General features: G+C 43.7%; 1 protein-coding gene across 1 annotated transcript in view; it reads right to left on the minus strand.

The window, feature by feature from the left end:
* Positions 1 to 1,164: 1,164 nt before the first annotated feature.
* LOC104467898 (unconventional myosin-X-like) overlaps positions 1,165 to 22,177 on the minus strand; it is a gene marked incomplete at both ends in the record, with an annotated part of 35,086 nt that continues 14,073 nt past the window's right edge. Inside the window, 15 exon segments of the mRNA XM_010081867.1 lie at positions 1,165 to 1,279; positions 2,045 to 2,169; positions 3,174 to 3,254; positions 3,950 to 4,058; positions 5,566 to 5,648; positions 6,492 to 6,560; positions 8,900 to 8,992; positions 9,452 to 9,518; positions 11,704 to 11,804; positions 12,524 to 12,670; positions 16,272 to 16,390; positions 17,257 to 17,386; positions 18,721 to 18,824; positions 20,379 to 20,463; positions 21,118 to 21,131. Of these exon segments, the coding sequence (XP_010080169.1) occupies positions 1,165 to 1,279; positions 2,045 to 2,169; positions 3,174 to 3,254; positions 3,950 to 4,058; positions 5,566 to 5,648; positions 6,492 to 6,560; positions 8,900 to 8,992; positions 9,452 to 9,518; positions 11,704 to 11,804; positions 12,524 to 12,670; positions 16,272 to 16,390; positions 17,257 to 17,386; positions 18,721 to 18,824; positions 20,379 to 20,463; positions 21,118 to 21,131 (1,442 nt within the window).

The raw sequence follows: 22,177 nt of genomic DNA on the forward strand, positions 1-22,177 counted from the left end.
GGCTACCACCACTCCTCTAAGAAGGGAAGAGATCAATCTTGCTCTCTGAGAAACATTATAGTGTATCCACTCATTAAGAAATGATTGCTCAAAGCCACAAATATCTTTATCTGATCTCCTGGACAAATTAAATGTGAATGTTCACTAGAATCACTTCCAGTTCCACTGTGACCCTGGAAATACACTGAACTAATTTTTTGAAGGCTCAAGGGCAAAAAATGCAAGAAAAGTTGCTTTGATAGACCACCATCTGCTCTGGATATGGACTGCATACTCACTACTTAGAAATGCTGTCTGCACTGGACACCATCCATTTTGGAATATTCTTTGAAGAATTTACTGTATGTGGAAAGTTGTGATAGAGACAGTTTCCCTCTCCCAGATTTCTATAGCAATATACCTCACAACACACACATCTATTTCTGTTTGAAGCCATCTCAAAGCTTGAAAAACTTCTGACTGAAACACCCAGCTCCCTCCCCATTAAATGAAAGATAATGGTAATTTCCAGCTGTATGTCTGGAGAAAAAACAAAACAAAACAAAACAGAACAACCCTCCCCCAAAATCCAGACTATACCAGGCAACAGAGAGTGTTAAACATTCACCAAACCAGAAGCAAAATTTGAATTATGCAAGTGGGGAGAAGCATTTGGATACCTTTTCCTAGAAAATGTATGCTGGCATCTGGGCTAACTGCAGAAACCATCAGCTAAGCTTCCACAGCAGAAGGCTGTTATACATCTGGTGATCTAGCTACCTATTCACAGTTTAGATATATACCAAGCAGCAGCTCTGTGCCTCCTGCAAGAATTTCAGTTAGCCAAGCAGAGCAAAATATCTGGCACAAGAGGCAAGAGTTAACGGCACACATTGCAATTGCATACAGTGACACCCATGGTTGTTCTCCTTGGATCCTTAAATTGGATCAGAAACAACAAAATCAATCTGTCTTGGTCAATGAGAAGGAGTTCAGACAAAATCAAAAAGCCTTCTACATCTCTAACTATATAGGAAATATATTTGAGATGCTACAGATCAGTGGCATAGTCCAATGTACTGAAGGGTCATCACTACTTTGCCCTTCCTACTGGCTTGAACAGATGCAATCGCATCCCCTTGCAGCTGGAACAAAGCCATACCCTGCCCCACATTGATGAAGTACCTTGGTTTTACCCAACTGCCATTCTTTCTTGCTGCTGTCATAGGTCTGAAGAAAGCCTGCACATACAGCTTTGCTGTTGTCTGAGAAACTTGGCCCCTTCACAAGCATCTTGTACCTAAGAACCAAACAAAAATCTCATGAGGTTGTGTATGATAGTAACTCGCCCGAATCTTTTAATTCTAATTATCCTTCTCCCACTAGGCCTTCTTCCTCTGGAACCTCCCTTCTTCGTGTTTGCCTTCCAATTTGGAAATTTCCATCCCCCAACCTTTATCTGTTCCTACCACACTGGCAATTATTGTTGCAATCCCAGTAATAAAATACAAATTTTTCAGTACAGAACAACTGTCTTTCTGAAGCATGTGCTTCCATCAGACACAAGTTATTTTGTTCAGTATAGGGGTGGCATTTAATGCTCCAAGAGACAAAGAAAGCAATGTTCAATGGTCCCTTCTAGCCTTAAACTTCAAGAAATCCTTTTGATGCAGCTAATTAAAAGAAATAATCACTCTTTATAATCATCAACTATACTGTCCATTAAAATTTGCTTCAGCCTGACAGATTAAAGGTTTTAATTATGATATTTTCTTTTTACATATTACAGCCAGCTGGGTTTCACAGCAACACAAGCAAATCTGTGGCAAAGCTACAAAAAAATTTTTAAAAATGGACCATCTGGCTATTCCACCATTCTGACTTTTACCTTAAAGGCAAGTCTCCTAAAGAACTTTGAAATCAGTCTATGATATGGGCAATAAGGGCATGCCTTGAAAAATATCCCACAAATGATCCATATCGGTAACAGCCGTTACAGAGGGAACAAACAGAGAATTGTATACCTTGGGGCTTTTACAGCATGTGGTACAACAGTAGCAATTACCTGCTGAGAAAGTCCTGGAAAAGGCGCCGTATAGGGAAACCTGCTCTCCGAACTTTCACTGTCTCCAGCATCCCTGAGTACCGGAGCTGATTTAGCACCACATCTGGATTGAAGAGGTTTGGTGCCTACATAACAATCCAGATTCATAAACAAATAAGAAGAAAGACAGAATAAGTGTTGATCTTGGTATTACTTCTTTGCTGACTCGAACAGTGACTGTTTCTCTGAACACAGTCACAGGTTGCATATCCATTTCTCCGTAAAAAGTCAACCCTGCATATTTGGGCATGCCAGGTGAAAAGGGGAAAGTTGGAGTCAAAGGGGAAAAAAACCTCACAACACTGCATGGTGCAGAAAAAGAGATGAAAGGGAGTTACAGAGATGCTGGAAAAAAACAGTCTGCAGACTGCTGTCATAGTCAGATCATGGCAGTAAAGCAATGATATAATGTACTAACGCATAGAAAATGCATAACTCTGACTCAGTTCTCTTTGCAGTTTCTTTCCAGTCAAACTGGTGACAAAATGAAGAATTCTCTTCTGGCATAAAACCCCCAGTAGGCTTTCCTCTGCTGTATCATACATGGTTTCAAAATACACAAAGAAAATGATCAGTTCAGAGCTCCCCACCCAATCTAGTTAGCAGCATATCCTCCCATCACAGTTCACAATACTAGTGAGAGCCAGTCTGTCTCTAAGCACTGTGACTTGCTCATGAAACATTCACCTCCTCTGCCTCAGAGCCAGGGTTCTGCAAGGAGACACTTCCTACCACACAAGCCCTGCATTCCAGAACAAACTGTCTACAGGCATCACAAACAGGAGTGATTGCTGCTTCTCCCACAGCTCTGGGCTCTGCACGAGCCTGGTTCATGTTCCAGGATTCCCAAGCACAGAAAGAGGTGGGAATGGCTATACCATATCATACTCAGCATGCAGTTTTTTCATCTGCTTACCAGGAGGATTTTTCCTCCACTATAAAACAACTAGAAGGAAAAAGGGAAGATGAGGGGGAACTGTTGTTATCCTCAGCTTGGACCCTGACAGAGGCAGCTGTCAGGTGTTTGTGCAAGTGAGTGCTCATGGAGGCCTGTGTCACATGCATACAATTTGCTGGAAGACAGACTTGCCTTTTCTGTATTTGGTTTGATGCAGCGGATGAAGAATGGGTTAGAAGTACTAAGCGTGGCCATCAGGGAATGGAGAGAATCCTAAAAAGCAGCAAGACAAAACCCAAAGGATCAGTCACTACAGGAGGAAAAGGGGGGGTACATTTGATGCAATAGGGTCTTCATGCGGCCCTCCCATTCCTAATGTCCTTTGACTCTGCCTACCAAAACTGCAATAATATAGGAGATCCCTTCCTGTCCACAACATACCCACACGGTTAGTTTACTCTAATGCTGTTTACATGGCCATCCTTGTTCTCAGAGGGGTATGTGAGTTATATTTACAAGTCTCTCAAACTTTAAATATAGGAAGTTAAAACTGTGAAACTAAGAGAAGGTTTGCAGACAATCTAGTGGGTAATATTCATACCTGCAAGGTCCCCCCAATAATGTTTTATTGGAATGGCCACTATACCTGTAAAAGATGTGGCCCAAAAGGACACATACACTTAGCTGACACACCAAGCCAACATGAAAGATCAAAAAACCTCAAGAACTTCATATACTTAGCAAAGTATTCTTTTCCTCGGCCACCCTGCCCAGTGCTAGCATCTCACATTTTACACAAGACAGAAATCCTTGGGGCAGTGGCACTGTCTTTTTTTAGCACTACAACATTCCTGCACATTTTCAGTGCTGGACACAAAACAAGGATGAATGACTCCTCTTGGCTTCAGGCCTTGCTTTACCCATCTGCTCCTCCCCAGAAGCCTGCTGCTCTCTTGGAAAAATCTTACCCTGAACTGGGAACTGACAGTCGGTCTGCGCCTCTGGGTGCCCATCTTCAGTGTCTCTTCACTGCAACGACTGCAGACTTTTTCAAAAAGGTCATAAATAAAGTCCAGCCTAAGGGAGAAGAAAAGAATTTAAGAAGATGCAAGACACCTACCACCTATAAGAAGATGGCTTTCATTCTCAGCTGCTGCCCTGTCCCGGTGTGAAACACCTCATTTTTATTCCTGCTCTGCCACAAAACGGATGCAGGAGGCAGGTCAGCTGGGCATTTCAGGGGGGAAATTAATACTTTCCATGTGGCTGCCCAAACCCCATGGGCTGCCCTGGGTGCCACACTCAGCTGCAAAGCCAGAAACCCCATCTCAGACTGTTAAGAATGATATTACACAAAGGGAGATCTCCATTGTGCACTGGCTAGGACAACTGCCTCAAGCTGTATGCCCCCCAGGAGAAACTATCTTGAAGGTACTCCAGTTAGACTGCGTTCTGTCATGCCCTTCCTGTCCTAGCTCTCACGGCTAGCAGCCATGACACACTCATGCAATCGCAACCGCAGCCCTTCTGCGGCCCAAGGACTTCTAGAGTTACCCTCAGCATAGGTCAGCTCTGGGTAATCTTCCATCATTTTGCCACTTCTTAGACAGTGGTGCTGGTTCTTATGAAGTGGCACAAAGTTCTTCAGCACTTCTTGTGCAAGTTTATTGTTATGACTCTTTCCAGCAGAATTTTCCTTTCTGGCATGTTGAAAAACCCTGAGTCCTTCTATTATGCTGGACAACGACAACCACAGTTCTGGCTTCAAGCCCTGTGTAAAATGTTCCCCAGATGCCACTGTCCAAATAAGGCAGCTACGAGCAGCTCATGCTCTCGGCTCCCTCAGGTTGTTTCAAGGCTGCTCACACTGCAAACCCCGCAGCAGGCTTCAGAGAAGATGGAGCCTAAAGGCAATACACGGACGGTGGTAAGAGGCATGGGGTAGAGTTGCTACTCAAAAACTTCTAGGGTTTGCCATGTTATTAAATGACCCTTTCCTTCTACAAGACCCAATCTCTGTCTTCTAGAACTTGCTGAAAGTCAAAGGCAGCTCATTTTTCTAGGCTTACGTTGCAGCACTGGGATATAATATTAGGGTCCAGGGCATGCCTGGTCCAACAGCGAGGGCTCAGTCTGGCTCAGGATAAGGACAGAAGCTTGCCACTAACAGGCAGGCTGGAAAACAAGCAGCCTCTGTACAAAGGCTGGCATTTGACAGCATGGCAAGAGCCTTGACTCATTTCGGGCAAATTTGCAATTGTTGGGACAGGGAGGTAAGAGGAAGAAGAGGAAAGCAAGAAGAGAGGAGGGAGAAAACCAGCACTGCCTGGAGGGATTTCTGTCATGCTTTTATAGCTCTGTTCAAAACTGGGCAACAAGAGTACTGATTAAATCTGTGCCTTCTCTGCCTTCTCCAGCTCTCCCTTCTTTTGCCAGGACACTTAAGCACAAAGAGAAGAATGGTAAAGAATGATGCTTGACACGCAGACAAAAGCAATTGCTTTCCTTGGTCTGGTTATTACATGAATGTGGCTTAGTCCAGCCCAATAGATGCAGCCGCCTCACAAGCATAATGGGGGCATACCTGCTATCTTTCAGCATATTTAAAATGTCATCTCGAAAGGTGTCTCTGTTCTTCTCCAGAAAGCCTCTCACATCATATAGCACCTGTAACACAAACAGAACCACTGGAACAGCACAGTACAAATCATTAAGCGCTTCCACATTAACATGCCAATGTACAAGACCTCTAGCAGAGCTACACAGGAATGCTGCAGGCATATGCCAAGATCCAAACTTCTGGGCTCCAAGAGCTCCAGAGCTCTACAGTTACCAGCAAGAAAGTGGCTTTTAGCCATCAATTAAAAACAAACAAACAAACAAAAACCTCAAAAACAGGAGCCAAGTGAAACAGCTGCAGACATTTGCCTGGGGGGTGTGTGTGGGGAAATCCTCTACAAGGTGTGAGGTATTCCATTCCCTTCAGGAAATACTATGTCACCCAGCACCCTGACCTCCCAACCACTAGCGCTCAGCAGATATGATTCTAGTAGGAGGTTAGCCCTTCTTTAGTGTGCAGGTGCCCTCCCTTGACACACCTCCATCTGCTCCATATCTCTCCACAACAGAGAGCTGCACTTACCCTTGAAGGCTTGGATACCTTTTCCCCTTTGCAACAGGTATTTAGCCTTTTCTCCTTCTCCCCAAAAGTCAAATATTCCTTGTGACTTTTGCTTTGGGTTTTGTTTGTTTGTGAATGTTCAAGAAAAGGAAGAGTTTATCCCCCAACCAAAAGTTACCTGAGAAACTCAAATGAACATCCAAGCTGGAGAATATGGTACTGGAGAATGACATGCTATTTTAAGCCCATCACACTGCCTGTGCTCTGGTACGGGGCACTAACTGTGTGGAAACACACAGCTCTGAGATACATCATTGATTTTTGGAATCTAAAATCCAGGACCCCAAGGCCAAGTGCAAGCATCTCACAGACACATCATGAACACCCACCTCCCCAGCATAATGTCTTATGCCAAACTGATGGTCAGTTACTCGAGGCTTCACATAGTAGTGGTTGCTCTGAAATGACAGAAAAAAATTCTTCTTATAACGCCAGTGTAAGAATAAACAGGCTCAGTCAGGAACTCTGCCATGACTATGACAATGCTGGGATAGGCAAGGACCTTAGCTGTTGCAGAGCCTGACCACATCTGCTGCAGTTATCTGCAACTACATTACAAATACGTTATTCCAATAATATGGAAAAATCCAGCCCTTCAAGGCAATCCTCATGTGAGCAAGAGCTTGAAGAATCAAGGTTGGGCAGGCATGCCATGGATGAAATGTTAATTCTTGTGTGTCTGACACCTGAGGAGACTAGGCTCCACACAAACCATGTGGTGCAGGACATGGGATCAGAGTGCAGGGAAGATGGCAGCTTTGCAGAACACCTACACATCTTTTCTTTGTCAAAGGAAATTATCAGACCAATCTCCTGTCTTCCTCTGTATTTCATCTTTCTTTGCACCTCTCTTCCCCTTTTTCAATATTCATTTTTCCTTTCTCTTACTAGCTCTTCTACCCTAGTTTTTCCCCTCCTTTCTTTATTCTGTGAAAACTATTAACTAAGAACAGCCATGCTGCTTGAGACCAATGGCCCATCCAGCTGAGTATTCTGCCTCCAGCAGTGGCTATGTAGGGGACAGTAAGAACAAGGCAAGTAAACTGTACTTTCATCCTAATACTCTCTCAAACTCCACTTATTTTCATGAGGTCTGCCTAACTAGTAACCCCAAGTGGATTCCTCTGAAATACTTGCTGATTCCAGACTTCTTGCATCCAGAAGGTCCTTTCACAGGGAGCTCTCAATAAACCACACAGGGAACTACAGCTGGTTGGTTTTAAGCCTGGCTCCCGTTAGTGCCATTTGTCTTCTTTAGGCCTCATGTGACTTTTAAACTCATCACATCCCTCCTAAGTCATCTTTTCTCCATACTGCAGGGTCCCTTCAACATAGTTTTCCATAACACTGAAGCTGTCCCAGACCTGTTGTTTACCAGATCTGATACAACCCCTTCTTGAGTGGAGGTACCCTGTGGTGTGCACTGTTCAAAGTGCAGGTGATCCATGGATTATGCAGAGCCATAACAATGTTTCCTGCTTTTATTCTGTTTCTTTCCTAGGAATTTCTAATACTTGATCTGGATTTTTTTATTACTACTGAGCACTGTACTGATGTTTCCATGGAACTATCCATCACAGCCTCTGTCTGGGTCTTTCTCCTGAAGAGCAGCAATCAGCTCAGGGCCCATCATTTGAAATGTGAAACTGGGACTGTTTTCCGTCAGGCACACCATTTTACATTTATCTACACTGCTTTTCATCTTCATTTTATAATTCTCATATACCTTGACCTATAATACAAGGGAACACTACAGCAGACTAAATTGAAGGCATCAATTTAAGCCTAAAGAAAGCACATATTTCCACAAAACTATGCATAAGTAGCCAACCAGAAGTCATTGCTATTGTATCCAATCTGTAGTCATGAGTATTACTAGCAGAGTTAGATGCAAATAAGAAAAGCGAGAACACCTGCATTTATGCCAAAAAAAAAAAAAAAAATCAGCTAAAGGATACAAATCTGTATGTTTTCAGGCTTGGATGAAGCCTGAATTAGAGGACTAGGAAACATATTAGCTGACAATGTTCTTACTAAAGCAGTAAATTATTCCATAAGTCCTTGCTACAGGGTTTAATTTGCTTTGTTTTCAGTCAATTTACTATGAAGAAGAACAGAGTGCTGGTTGTACCAGAGACGGGGTAAGAGATTGCTGCAGTGATCTCACTGTGGTTTCTGTGTCCCCAGGATAACTTTCTGACCTGCATGAAAAAGCCCTGCTCCTCCTGTGTCCAGAATACAAGAAAGAGGAGGAAAGACTTTAATTAGGAACAATAAGAGAGCTTTCATTAAAAGTCATGAGGCAAAAGCCATCCCCAGCCCCAGGAGACAGAGATTTGACGTGCTCTGGAGCAGACTCCTGTGAGCTAGCTGGCAGGAGAAACCCACGCACACTGCGCAGACACATCCTGTGCCTGGGGTGCTGCCTCATATCCTGTTGCAGACCAGCAAAACCTGACCACCAACCCAGGCTACAAATTCGTATCTCCTCTACCCACAGCCTGTGGAATGCAAACTCCCTCTCTCCACGTGCACCAGAGACCATTTGCAGGTTTCTTCACATATTACTTCTGTTCAGTGCAGCCTTATTAAACAGTCGCAGGTTCAAGTCTAAGGCATTTTAAATTTCCTGCACAAAGCACATATTTTACATCAAGAAAATCTTCACTTGCAGTTTTGAAACACTGATAGGGCTAACATACTGATCATTTGCCTGCCAGGTTATTTTCTTTCTTACCATATGCTGGCTGTGAAGTTTTTCCAGAAGGGTGTTGTCCGTGCCTTTGGGGAATCGACTCTCTTCATTCACCAAAGCCAGTAGACCCAGTTTCTACAACCAAACAAGAAACAGGCCTTTACAGTCAGCAAAAACTCTAACTACACACCACCAAGCCAAGAACTGGAGATCTGGACAGCACATTGAGCAATAACGCCTAAGTTATACAAAGCAAAGCTCAAGCTGAAAGCAGAATTCTGGCCAGTCAATGCGTTCAGCAAGCAGAACATAAGTGGATATGATTTATAAAAAATTCACATTAAGGTTTTACTTAAACACTGCTCCCTGTCTAAAACTATGATACCCTCCCTAAGCTTACCCTCAACAATGAGCAGAGATCTGCTTTCCTGAGCCTGGACTATGGCTAGAACAGTTCATACTTTTGCCAGGTCATGATGAGAAGAGGACCTAAGCAACTACATGCTTTTAAAACCATAAAAGCCTAGGGAAGGTCTCAAGACAATCAGTAGTCTCTGTTGTGACCCCTGGAAACTGTCGTAGATAACTGCTTACCTTCTCGATAAGGTCCAGGCACTCTGCATTATCCATCCAGTCAATGGCTTCCCAGTTTATCCCTTCCCTGACAGTCAAGAACAAACAGAACAAAGATGTGAAATGCAAGATCCAATGCCCTGAGGTGCAGAAGAACAGAAATAGCTGAGCATGGCAGCTGTCCAAGGACTCAAGACGATATGCAGGAATTAGGCTTTGCCACGGCTGAGGAAAAAGAATAGGACACAAAATCCACCACTAACACAAGGAGACGCAAGTAGGTGACAGCCTTTCTTATCCATCCCAGTGATTTAGACTGATGCTCGTCTTGTCGTCATTGAACACATTTCACACCAAGCACTAAGAAATGGCAGTTGCTCTCAGTTGTTCTTTCAGGAGTGATAGCCATCAACAAAAGTGGTAGTAATGATGGACAGATTGCTACACAGCTTCAAGAGCCAGCTGCTGACACACCAGTCTGGAAAGCAGGCCTGAAGCACAACTGCCAGAAGACTGAACTACAATTCATAGGTCCAGCAGAAGCAAGAGGCAGGAACAACTTTTCAGGGTGGGTTTTGAAGAGACTGACACAGATAAGCTTTGGTGTGACATGCAGGGGGCCTAAAGGGTGGCCCTGCATCTTTCAGAATGGGAGCTGATGTAGGTACAGCAGTGCAATAAGCGTACTTTGAAAATCATCCATGAAATTCTGTAAATCTGTACTGAATGTGTTCTCCTCCCTCTTACCACCTTCTCACACTCCCACAATATAGGCCGCTTCTCTTCTCAGAATTCAGAGAAGCTGGGAAATAACTCTTGCTCAGGAATCCAAGGAAGACTACAGGCTATGTGTGAAGCTACTTACTGACATTCTGACACACACACCTTTCAGGTGAAGATTAATGTTTTGAAGATAGTGAGGCTGTTGTCTATGAACCCTTCAGCCTAGGCTTCATGCTTTCAGGTTCAAAACATTCAGAAACCTGTGGGCAGCAGCTGGAAGCAACAAACTGGAATAATTTCTGGAGAATGGAAAGAGCTATCTATTCCCCACAGGAAACAGAACACCTTATCCACTTAATGACAAAAATATCAGTTCACAGTGTTTCAGATGTTTGCAACAGTGGGTGTCAGGGAGGCCACGCATTTTTACAAAAAGACCTCTAAGAGCAGGAAATCCTTCCAGAATTGAAGGGAGCAGAGTTTTCTGAAATAAATCAAATCACAAATGAATCAAGTTGTCTCTAGTGCCATAGACTTCTTATCTAATCAAATGATGAAATACCTGGAGCTATTTACTAAACCTGAGGAAGCAGAGCTGATACTGTGAAAGACTAACTTTAGTCACAGCACCCTAGAATAACTTGATGAGTAATCAATAATAAAATTCTCTCATTCTTTCCAAAGTTCAGCCACAGAACTTAAACTCCTGTGTAATAATCAGGAAAAAAATCTTTTGTCACGATGATACCATTCTTAACACAAGCTTCCTGCAATGGTGGAATTGGCCTGAGATGTGAGTGCATAAATAGCCTTGCAGTTTTGTAATCCGTAGATTTCATGAATTGCCTATTCAGCTGTCTCCCTTTACAGGGCTGCTCTCATTTGCCCTCACTGACCCTATTCAATTGCTTCATTCACAAACATAAAGGCTTCTGTTTCAGGGCAAGAACTGAAGTATTTGTCTAGCAGCCTTCTCTAGAAGCAGAAATACTCTAGAACATCCCAGGTACTTCACAAAATACAATCTAATATGAAGCCCACAGAAGAGAAACAGCTGTGCAGAAGGCCTCATGCTCTTTAAACTCAGGAAGCAGCCTGATTTAAATCTCTTGCCTTTTCACAGCATAGGACAGAAAGAGCTGTCGGACATCTATCCATCTGTCTTTAAGGACTTCACTTTTTGTATTCCAAGGTTCCACGTGCATAACAACACCACTACCTTAGGTAAATCATCAGTGAAGCCAGTAATAAGGCCCATGACCATGCGTTCTAATGGATTAAAGCCCAAGACCTTCCCATTCAGCTGAGAGAGAGAAGGGAATCTGGACTTTCTAAATACTGCAAGGGAGAAAGCTTTTGCTTGGAGACAAGTGACCTATGCTGGCAAAGCACGTGGACAGTGTTTAGACACACATCCACAGTCAGGGCTGTGCTTAGGCCAGCTGCCTCTTCTGCCTTAGCAGCAGGAACTGGACAGCGCGAAGGAGGAATGATGTCCTCCATTCTACCACCCATGACAGCAATAGGGGGCCACTCCCTCCATTTGTCACCTGTTGTACTCCAGCTGCTCCAAGGAGAAGATGTGTTTGTTGAAATATTCCTGGAGTTTCTCATTTGCATAGTTAATGTTAAACTGCTCAAAACGATTCACCTGTAAGAAGAACAAAAGTTTATAAAACTTAACATTGTCGTCTCTGGGCTCTAAAATTACCTATAACAGCGATGGGGAAGGTGCCAGGCCTGGAATAAAGCCAAAGAACATAGAGGCAACGGGTGTCAGATGGACATAAGGAGGACAGCATGGGGACGTCCACTAGGAGTGCAGCTCTTGCAGCTCATGCAAGGTTAATTCAGTAGGCCTAAATAGTAGTAAAGAATGCTAAAGACAATGACATTTCTCCTCTTCTTAAGAAGAAAGAAATACAATTCCCTAAGTGGTAGGTCACTGTTAGGTGACTGTTCTGTGAAATATCAGAGCAGTCACTATATGGCTGCTCAACATACATCCCTCATCAATTGCAATCAGAAGCACAGAATTCTCAGCACAAGGCAAAACAGATGTAAACATGCAACATGCATGGAGGAGTTGGACATTTAATTTGTGTACAAGTCAAAAATTCTGTATTATTTATCACAGTACATCTGCTTAGGGTCTCTGTCACAAACCAGACCTTGAATATCAGCCTACATGAATATATGTGGCAGAAAGGGCAGCTAAATATATCTCGCTGATCCCAGAGGGAAGTGGCAGTGGAGAAATCCCAGAATGCCCTATGCTGACCTAAACAGGATACAAATCTACCAAAATTCCTTCCTATATGCACTGAAATCTCCAAATTCAACCCACCCTGGAAAAGATAAAATTCTGACCTGAAAGTTCTCAAAGCCAAAGATATCCAGGATGCCCACAGACTTAAAGTTTTCCTTGCCTTTGATCTTCGTATTAATCTTGTTAATGAGCCATGAAAAACACTGGGAATACAGCGCCATGGAGAGGGAGTCCCTGGAGTCAGCTGCCTGTAAATGCAGAGAAAAAAAACAAGTCACAGGGAGAAATCAGAAGGGGCACCATGAGTCTCTATGGGACTTCAGATTCCTCCACTCCTCTTTAGACATCTCAGCCTCTGTACTGGTTGTGCATGGTGCAGTATTTATATGTACAGTCAACTTTCAAGTTTGCAAATAGCGCAGCCACACACAAATGTACCATGTCTGGCCTTTGGGTAACTGAACTTGAGATGCTAAGGGAAGTAGCAAAATCCTTTGACATCTTCTGAAACAAGTGCTGGGGCAGGGAAGGTCGCTAAGTACCTCATGACTAAGCCTGTAGCAGTCATTTGCATCACCCAAGCCAGCATTTGGAATGACAGGTAAGGTGTTTCGGTTCAGTAGTACTAGTAGAGCTGTCAAATGGGTGTCCACTCAGTTTTTCAAAAACTGGTAGGGCAGGATTTAACAGAGTATTCTCTCAGCAAGTTAGCCTCAAAAATCCCCTCTCCAAAACTTTCTTGCGAACAGCATTATCTTACTAGAAGAGAGAGCAGACCAGCTAACAGCCAGGACACATGCCCCAGAAGAGCACAGGCTAAGAGACCTTTCTGGAGCTGACCCAACATCCCATGCAGTGACCATAACCAAGTATCACAGGTGGAAAAAATAACTTAAATTGTGATCACTGACAGGCAGTATATAATTGGGTGTATGTAAGCATGTGGATGAACGTCCAAAACTGAACTTTTGAAACCTCGAGCAAAAGCCTGCTACTTGGTAGCTGTAACAGGAATAGGCTGGTTGTAAGTTTTGATAACACTTGCACTAAACAAAAGTGGCATGCCCCAAATCCTCCAATCAATAAAAAGACATGAGACAGAAACACAAATTAAGAGGCTGATCACATGCTGTCCTGCACATACACTATTTAGACTGGGAAACCAGGGCTTAGAAAAAGGGGCCAGGAAAGAAGGTGGCAAAGATCTAGACTGGAAGAAAGATGTTGGAAGCAGGGAAGGACCTTAGAGGCATGTGGAGACAAACATCAGGGTATGCCCAAGGACCTTGTCTGGTAGTTCCTGAGACTTGTAACTTCAAAGAGCTCCACAACATGAACCAACACAACTTTCCGCCCTATCCTCCTGGACAAGCAGCAATCTCCCTCCTGGGAACAGAAGCTGACATCTAGAGAATGTAATGCTGAGGGGTGAGTGAGCAAGTATGTGAAATAATCAAGTAAGGTAAAAGCTATAATCTTGTCATTTCACAAACTGCAGTTATCTAGATCCATTACAGGTGTTTACTCTGTCTTGCCTGTGACACCAGGGCAATTCCTTCAGTAGGCCTGACCAGCAATGAGAGAGAGCTTCCAAATGCACCCTCATCTTCTTCAGTTTTACAAGCCTGAATAACATGACCTCTCCTGTTCTGCTTTGCTAATGGCATGGGTCAACTGCCTCTGAATCCTCCCAGCCCCTCTCAGCAAGCTTCTGAGGCCCAGCCTGCAAGATCCTCCTTTTCACCCAATCTCACTGTTTTTCTCCTCCATTCTCTTCCTGGGTAATGTCTCCTCTACAGCAACCTAAGGCCTAGGACACACAGCAACATCACTTCTCCACAGAGGAGAACATTTCAAAGCATGGGCACACACACGTTTTCTGGGTATTTCTTCTCTCTGTTAGAGGGCCTGTCTCACTAGTTGTGACTGAGAATGTCCTCAAGACCATGCCCCTCTAGGGTCTCTGGCTACACAGTAAGGTAGACTCATTTTCCAGGAACAAGACTTCCCCATCCAGCTGTAAGCAAAGCTGCTTTCCCCACAATATGGCTCAAATGACATTCTCAAAGGCTCCTTTCATCCTCCCAGCTTTGCCCGCCTTCAGGCCAGTTCATCCATTCAGCCCACTGAAATGTCAAAGCTCAGACAAGCAACAAGCCTGTTACACAATGAGAAATCCCTGGCAGCTCTGTCAACACATTCCCTCAACCAGTGGGAATAGGTGGGCACAGTACATGAGAGCTTAACTGGGAACAGTCTTTACAGACCCAGTTCTGAGTGCAACAGGCTCACCTAGTGATGATAGCTAAGCAGTAGCATCCACTTGCTGTAACAATTTTCTTGCAGTCTTAGTACTTCCCTGGGCTGCAAGCAGTAAGCGTGGGGTCCAACATGCACAAATGTCAGAAATAGCTACAGTAATATAGAAAGATGTGGCTTATTTAGGACAGACAGCTGAGAAGAGAAACTGTGGTACTGCATACTGAGGATATCTACCATGGACTATAGGCTGAAAAATAATATTCACACAATTTCATTGCAAAGAAAGGTTACAGACTATGAAAAAAAAGATACCATTTCCTCAAAGCAAAGCTTAGGTTGCGATATATTAGCAGGTGTGTTCACAGCAAGAAAAGAAGTGACTATTCTGCTGCAATGAGCACCGCTAAGACTTCAGCTTGAATACAGTGTCCAGTTATAGGCACTTCACTTCTTGAAAGATGTGGGAAAACAGAGACAGAAGAAAAAGAGATTTAGAAAATTGCTTACAAGGAAACATTGAAGGAACTGGATTGTTTAGCTTAGGAAAGAGAACACCACATGAAAAATTTCACAGAAGCGGATGCTTATAAGGTAGACAGCTGGGATGTCAAAGGTAATCTAAATATGAGGAAAATCTTTTCAGCTCCAGACTCCACTGCAGCTAGAGCAGGATACTTAAAGAGGCTGTGAAATTCCTTTCATGGGAAATCTGAAGGAAAGTTAGACAGACATCTGCCAGAGAGAGCCTAGTAGCTGTGGTTTCTCTGCCAATGTAGGGGTTGGATTGATAATCCTCTGCCGTTCATCCCAGCAGAAGATTTCTGTTACAGATTTTTTGCTATAACATTGTTTTGCTATAACACGATGCTTCTTTCAGCCTAGTAATATTATTCCTTGTTTCCCAGTGTTTTGCATCTTATTAATGACGGAAGATTTTTACAGTTATCTGTGCATGGACCTTAAACATTCAAGAGTGCCCTCAAGTGATCAGCAACACCACAAGTTACAGTTAGTAGACACAAGACTGTAATGAACCACAAAGAAATGTAATAGATAAGAATAAATAAGCAGGACTGGCTCTAGCATGCAGTACAGGTTCAGAAGATGAGAACGATGTATCAGTTTACTTGGCCCTCCTTTGCAGTTTTATGGATACACAAGCTACTGTGGGGTAACAACCTACCATATGCCAGATGTTTTGTGGTAACTGCGTGCAAGCTTTTATCTTCCAGTAAACGCAGCATAACCTGGGAGTTCTGCAAGGTACAAGCATGCACACATGCAATTCCCACAAAGCATCTGATGTACCTTCTGCATGACACAAGCTTGACCAATTCCTGGTGAGTGAAGGTGACTTAAAACCAGTATCGTGCATTACTATTGCAAGTGAACTCCCCTGTAAAGCCTGAAAAGTAGAGTCAACATTAGGACCTGAACTACCAATAAGGGCAAAATACTTGAGGACACAGCTGAGCACCTAAGGGGTGTAATAGGGAACCCTAAACTTGAATGGATGATACAAGAGGGAGACAGAGGGCCTGGAAATGCAGAAGTGGCAGAAGCAGTAGCATATACTAGGACACTTACCTGCTCCACAGTGAGAGGGGAGCTGATCTCTTCCCCACGCAGAATCATGGACCTCTGCGTCAGTACTTCGGAAAGCTGGAAGGCGTCTAAGCCCAGGAGGTCACTGGCAATGTTCAGCACTAATAACAAAGGAGGATACATTTTTTTCTCCTGCATCACTTTCTTCATCACTCATGAAGGATCCATATTCTGCAGCTCAGTGAGGAAATCCCAGAGACTCCTACATGGCAAGTGACTAAGCCCCAGCACAAAATGCACTCCCCTTAACTTAATTCTCTTTGGCATACCCAAAGCTGGAAGCTCACATATCCAGTCTGAGGCAGGGTCAGCAGCCGTGATGGGCCACAGTCGGACAACCATGTAAGTCAGCCTTTCTGGGACAACCAGAAGAGCAAAGCACTGGGTAAAGCTCAGCACCAGCAAAATACTTACTGAATGAGAAGATACATTTTCCTAAAGGCATAATAGTGCAGTCTGAGCATGGGATTGCTAAACTTAAATGGCAAGAAGAGAGGCAAGTAACTGAAGACTTGAAACACTTGTAATATGTATTTATTGTGTGTGTTTAGGGCTTCACTTTACCAGACCAGCTCAGATTGTATAACTGTAACAGAGGGTACACTGGCAGATGCTTCAAAGGAAGATGTGAGAAAGTTTGTAACAGACTACTTTTATCTCAAACTCCTCCCTGTTCCTGTTTCTTCCAGCTTTTTTAACACAAAAGGGAAACTGTGAGAGTGTGGACAATGTGAAAGTATCCAGGAGAATAAATGGATCACAGGGCCCCACAGCCCAACTAAATCATACGGGTGCTTTGGAGCCATGAATGCTGTGGCAATGCTTTTGCATGACTAAACTGCAGGGAACCTGCTGGCAAAGGCCCTGCAGACCAGAATAGCAGAGGGAGAAAGGACGACGGAGTGAGCTTTACTGGGGGCCTTATGGAGCTTTGCATGGTCTACCAAGTTGCTAGGGTCCCACTTACCTGCTTTCGTTGTAACCTGGGCACCGCCAGCTGTCATGAATTCAACGTTTCCCAAATGAAGTGTGCCAGAAAGAAGTTTGAAGATGTCTCTGATTTCTTCAGTGCTGAAGTCCACCACCTTCATGGCAGTCTATGCAAAACCATAGAGCTAACGTTGGCTGTACATACAGCCACACTACAGTGCAACCACCACACTCATGCCCAGCCCATATAAGATGTAAAACTCAGAATTACCATGAATCAAAGTGAAACAAGATGGGACAGCCCCTCTCTCATCTATACTTCTATCAATGATCTTCAGTCTCCCATTCTCTCCTTCATTTACCCTATCCCCATCTAAAGTAGGTGGGCATTTGCCCTGTCCTCAAGTTGGACTTTGCTGCTGCCATTGCCTGTCTGTCACAGGAAGAACATGCTTGTCTGTGCCTGTGTGAGGAAATTCTTCCCTGAACACTGGCAGTACAGGTTACAGATGTCACTGGACTGCTTCCACATTCTGCCTTATTGTCTTCGCTGAAGGACAGATCCATATACTTAATTTACTCTGATCCATGTAACCCTCTTAATTTACTCTATCTTAGACTAGTAGATTTATGCAGCAAGATTTAAACCCAGGCTTCCAGCATTAACTGCTAGAAGGTTAGAAACAGGTTATCGGATAATGAGGAAGTACAGCACAGTCCCCCTTAGTGCATGCATGTGAGCCAGGGTTCTTGGGGCATAAACTGACACTGAGAGGTAGGACCTAGTTTTCATGCATTCGCCCTGTCAGCAGGGCACTCCAGGGTTCTGGTTTCCTTCTTTCCTCCAGGCATCTCCTCAGCTGAAGTAAAAGTGCCATGTTGCCACTGAAACCTCTGTCGTACAGGAGACATTTCCTTCCCTTAAATGACACCCAAGCAGGAGCTATTGAAATCCTAAGCTTAATCCTCTCACCTTGCCTATCTGGCTTCACCTACATTACCACTTACCAAACAAAACATGAATTGCATATTCATCCTGCTAAACCCTGGTAAAGTTACAGATGTCTATTGAAATCTCTGTGCTATTTCAGAATATGACATTTGCACTGGTGATGCAACTTTACCAGAACATTTCTGGAGAACACTACCTTCACATCAAACTGTTCCCCTTCTAATAGTCAATGTGAGGTTTCCTGCATCAGGCCATCTAGATGGTTCCCAAGAACCATTATGGGGCGGGGCTGATGATCCCCAAAGTCTCCATAATTCTAAATTATTATTCATCCTTGACTGTATCCCAAATTCCCCCATTTCTGTACACTAAAAACACTCTTCAAGCTTTGTTTTTACCATAAACAAGTAGAGCTAAGTTTCAGAATTGAAATGATGAACATCATTGGCTTAGGGCAAGTAAATTCTGCCTGTGAGATCCAGACCCTGCAGCACGTTTAGCCCATGAGATTGTGCCCAGAAGTTCAGGAGGAGTTAGTACAGGACTCACCATGACCTTACTGAACATCTCTATATCATTCAGGTTCTCATCAGTCACACAACCAGACTGGTTCAAGTAGCGGTAAGTCTCTGGCTCAGAGAGGGAAAGGCTCTCTGCAACAGATGAAAAACACAACAATTTATTTAGCAGTCAGTCTTTTCATTGTATGATCTTGGTCCCCCAAAACAGTGTGTATGTTTACCACAGGAAGAGTTCACCTGAACAGATTCCACATCCCTCAAAAGCCACACACAGACAGCAAATGCACTGGGGAAGGGTCAGAGGAGGGTGTGCAGTAACAAAGCTTGCAGATGGTATGCAGAATGATTTATAATAGTCAAATCCCAAGCTGCAGAGTTGCAGAAGAATATTTAAATACTGAATTGACTCAGAAAAAAAAAAACACAGAAGATGAGATTCAATCTCATGAAGTGTACAGAAAAAGTCTTAAGTACACACATACAGTAATGACCTCTAAATTAGGTATCACCACTTGAGACAGAGTTCAGAGAGTCACAGTAAGATTTCTGACTACATCATCTCAGTGCTGAGCAGCAGTCAAAAACTCAACACAGTTCAGTTCCTTCAGTTTTAGAAGGAACACAGAACTAAACACAGAACCAGAACTGGGTACATATGAGTAGCACAACCACATCTTAAATACTATCTGCAGATTTGATCCGCCATTTCAAAAAGGAAAGAGGAGAACTAAAAGATCTGTGGAGAAAGGAGACAAGGATGATCAAGAGCTAGAAACACATTACAGATGGAAAAAGTGAAGAAGCCTGGGACATCAGCTTAGAAAGAGAGATGGGGAAGAATAGCAGAGATCTTCTGAAGAAAATAATCTGGTTTGTATGCTTTCCCTAAGTACTTGCTGATAACCATGGTCCCCACTATTTTCCTTTGCTTTAGATGGATCTCTGAATTGACCTACGTGGCCATTCCTGCATGAACTCCCTCAAACTGAAGCCTTATTCCTTTCCACTCTGTGTCAGGCCCATTTTTTCATCTGATTATTCTAACACACACAGAACAAAGGCATAAAAAAATCCCCCAGTCCCTCAAGACCAGAGTGCAACTGTGACATGTTCCTGCCCACCTATCCGACCTCTACAGCAAGACCATCAGTACTCAGCAGTGCCTGGGGCAGGTACCCACAAATATTGCTAAGGGCATGCTGCGCTACAAGGAGGATTCTTCCACGGCCTGTAGCTGCTGCTTTCTCTTTCAGACCCACCTCTCGCTTCCCCACACGCAGAGCTATAAACGCCTTGTTCAGATACTAGACATGTTTGGACTCTACTCCTGCCACTACATTGCTGGCCTTTCTAAATGTTCTCTCTCCTATTACCTATACTGAAGGTTTGTTGGAAAAGTATCTCTGTCAGTCCAACCTTTTAACTCCTGATACATCAGCATCTGTATCAAGATTCTTTACCCTTCCTTTGCCTCTAGCCAGTTTTGTTACCTCGTCACTTTGCACAGACTTTCTCATATAGCATTTCTGTCAAACAACTCCCCTTTCTGCCTCCCATGAAATCACCATATGGCCTTCAAGGAAAAGCTATATATCAAGTACCTGAAACATCCATGCTCTGACTTACACCTGCTTCACATGCTGGACTGGAAAGAGGACAGAGCCATATCCCAGAAAATGAAATTACCTTTCTGCTCCCCGCTCACACCAGCTAGCAGAGCGTAAAAGATGTGGTAATTCCTCTCTCCGGGGTTTTGGTGTACGACTCTGTTCTGAAACAAAAATATACGAGTAGGCAGTAGAAAGAGATCGCACTTGTGGCTGCAAAGGCAAAGACAGAACCAGGATACAGGTAAATCTCCAGGGCTAATGCACAAGAGGGGCTTCTTCCAGTTTAGTGATGGTGTGGCCTAAATAAGCTCCACATCAAGATCTTGTCACTTGGCTGTGCAAATGAGCACCTACAGATTTCTCTGAACTCCCTGAGAGAGTGTGTGCATGAACAAACTGAAGCTTGTCAGTTCTGGCCCCTCTCCTCAGTAAGTTCCTGAGTCCAAAGTAAACTACAACAGAACAGAGATGTCTGCATTTGGAGTTGTACCCCCATATTGCCCATATTGCTCTCTACGGAACCGAGTTTCCAGGTATTTGTTCTCTGTCCCCTTCCCCTTGGTAAACAGCTTTTTCTTGGCATCTCTCTGTAATGTATAGAGTTTATCAAAGACAGGAGAACAGGCTCTGACAGATAAAGAACAAACATTGTTCTTCCACCATCCTCTTCCCCAGCTGGAACAGTTGCAGCAGTAAAACCCAAAGAGCTAATGTCCATGTGCTGTGATGGAGGCAGATCAGTCAGGAGATCTGGCACTGCCCCACCTTACTTTGAGGAGTGCGCTCACCCAGCAACCTGTAGAGGTGATACCTACCTTTTCCAGTAAATCTGAACAGCATGTTAAGGAGAAAACATTCAAATGACATATGCACAGATCTGACATCTGACAAAGAATCTCCTAGACACATTGGGATGAACCCTGTAACAAGCAAGAAATCATAAAATAACTGACACTTTGGAAACTGGTCCCAAACATCATCTTGGATCCTCCTCTCTGCTCCTTGCCCAAGGAGTTATCATGTGCCAAAGAGATATTTAAAAGGGCAGGGTTAGATAGAGCATAGGACCTACACAATGGTAAGGTAAAAGGATGAGCCACACTAGGGACACCTAGAAGGATTAGAGAAGCCACTCTAATCTGAAATTCTGTATTGCACTCATCAAGTCTTGCATCAGTTCTAACTGCTTCTGCAAGAGACAACTATCTTTAATCTACCAACAGCAGAAAGAACAGAGACTAAACAACCTAAGCCTGTTATTTACAACAGTGGTAAATCCATCTGGCTGCTACTCCAGTGGAAACTGGTGTGGTTTGCAGTCATCAACAGCTTTGAACATCAACATCAAGAAACGTAGCCAGAGGAGCTTTAGCTACCTCATGTAGACAAAAGCCTTTGGAAGAGGGGTACATGGGCCTACATGGAAGAAAGTGGTCACGGCACAACATAACTCAACTATATCCAGTCTTCCCTGCCCTTGCTGTCACCAGAACAGGCTCGACAGGGAAGTGGTCACAGCATCAAGCCTGTCAGAGTTCAAGAAGGATCTGGATGACACTCTTAGTCACATGATTCAGTTTTAGGTAGTCCTGCAAGGAGCAGGGAGTGGGACCCGATGATCCTTATGGGTCCCTTCCAACATAAGATATTCTATGATTCTCTGATTAGGGTTCCAGCGTCCACTGGAGATGGGCAGTCCAAAACAGGGAGTCATAATTGGACCCCCAAATTCCTGTTCTCCTCTGCATCCAAAGAGTGTGCAGAATATATTGAGTCTTAGCTTGGTCTCACTTTTCTAAATCATTAATTCATTGGCTAACATAGGGAAAAATCTTCTGGGAAAAACAGGGTGCAATCAACAAGAAAAATCTTCCT

This window comes from Pterocles gutturalis, unplaced genomic scaffold (assembly GCF_000699245.1).
Source record: "Pterocles gutturalis isolate BGI_N339 unplaced genomic scaffold, ASM69924v1 scaffold3429, whole genome shotgun sequence".
Taxonomy (NCBI): domain Eukaryota; kingdom Metazoa; phylum Chordata; class Aves; order Pterocliformes; family Pteroclidae; genus Pterocles; species Pterocles gutturalis.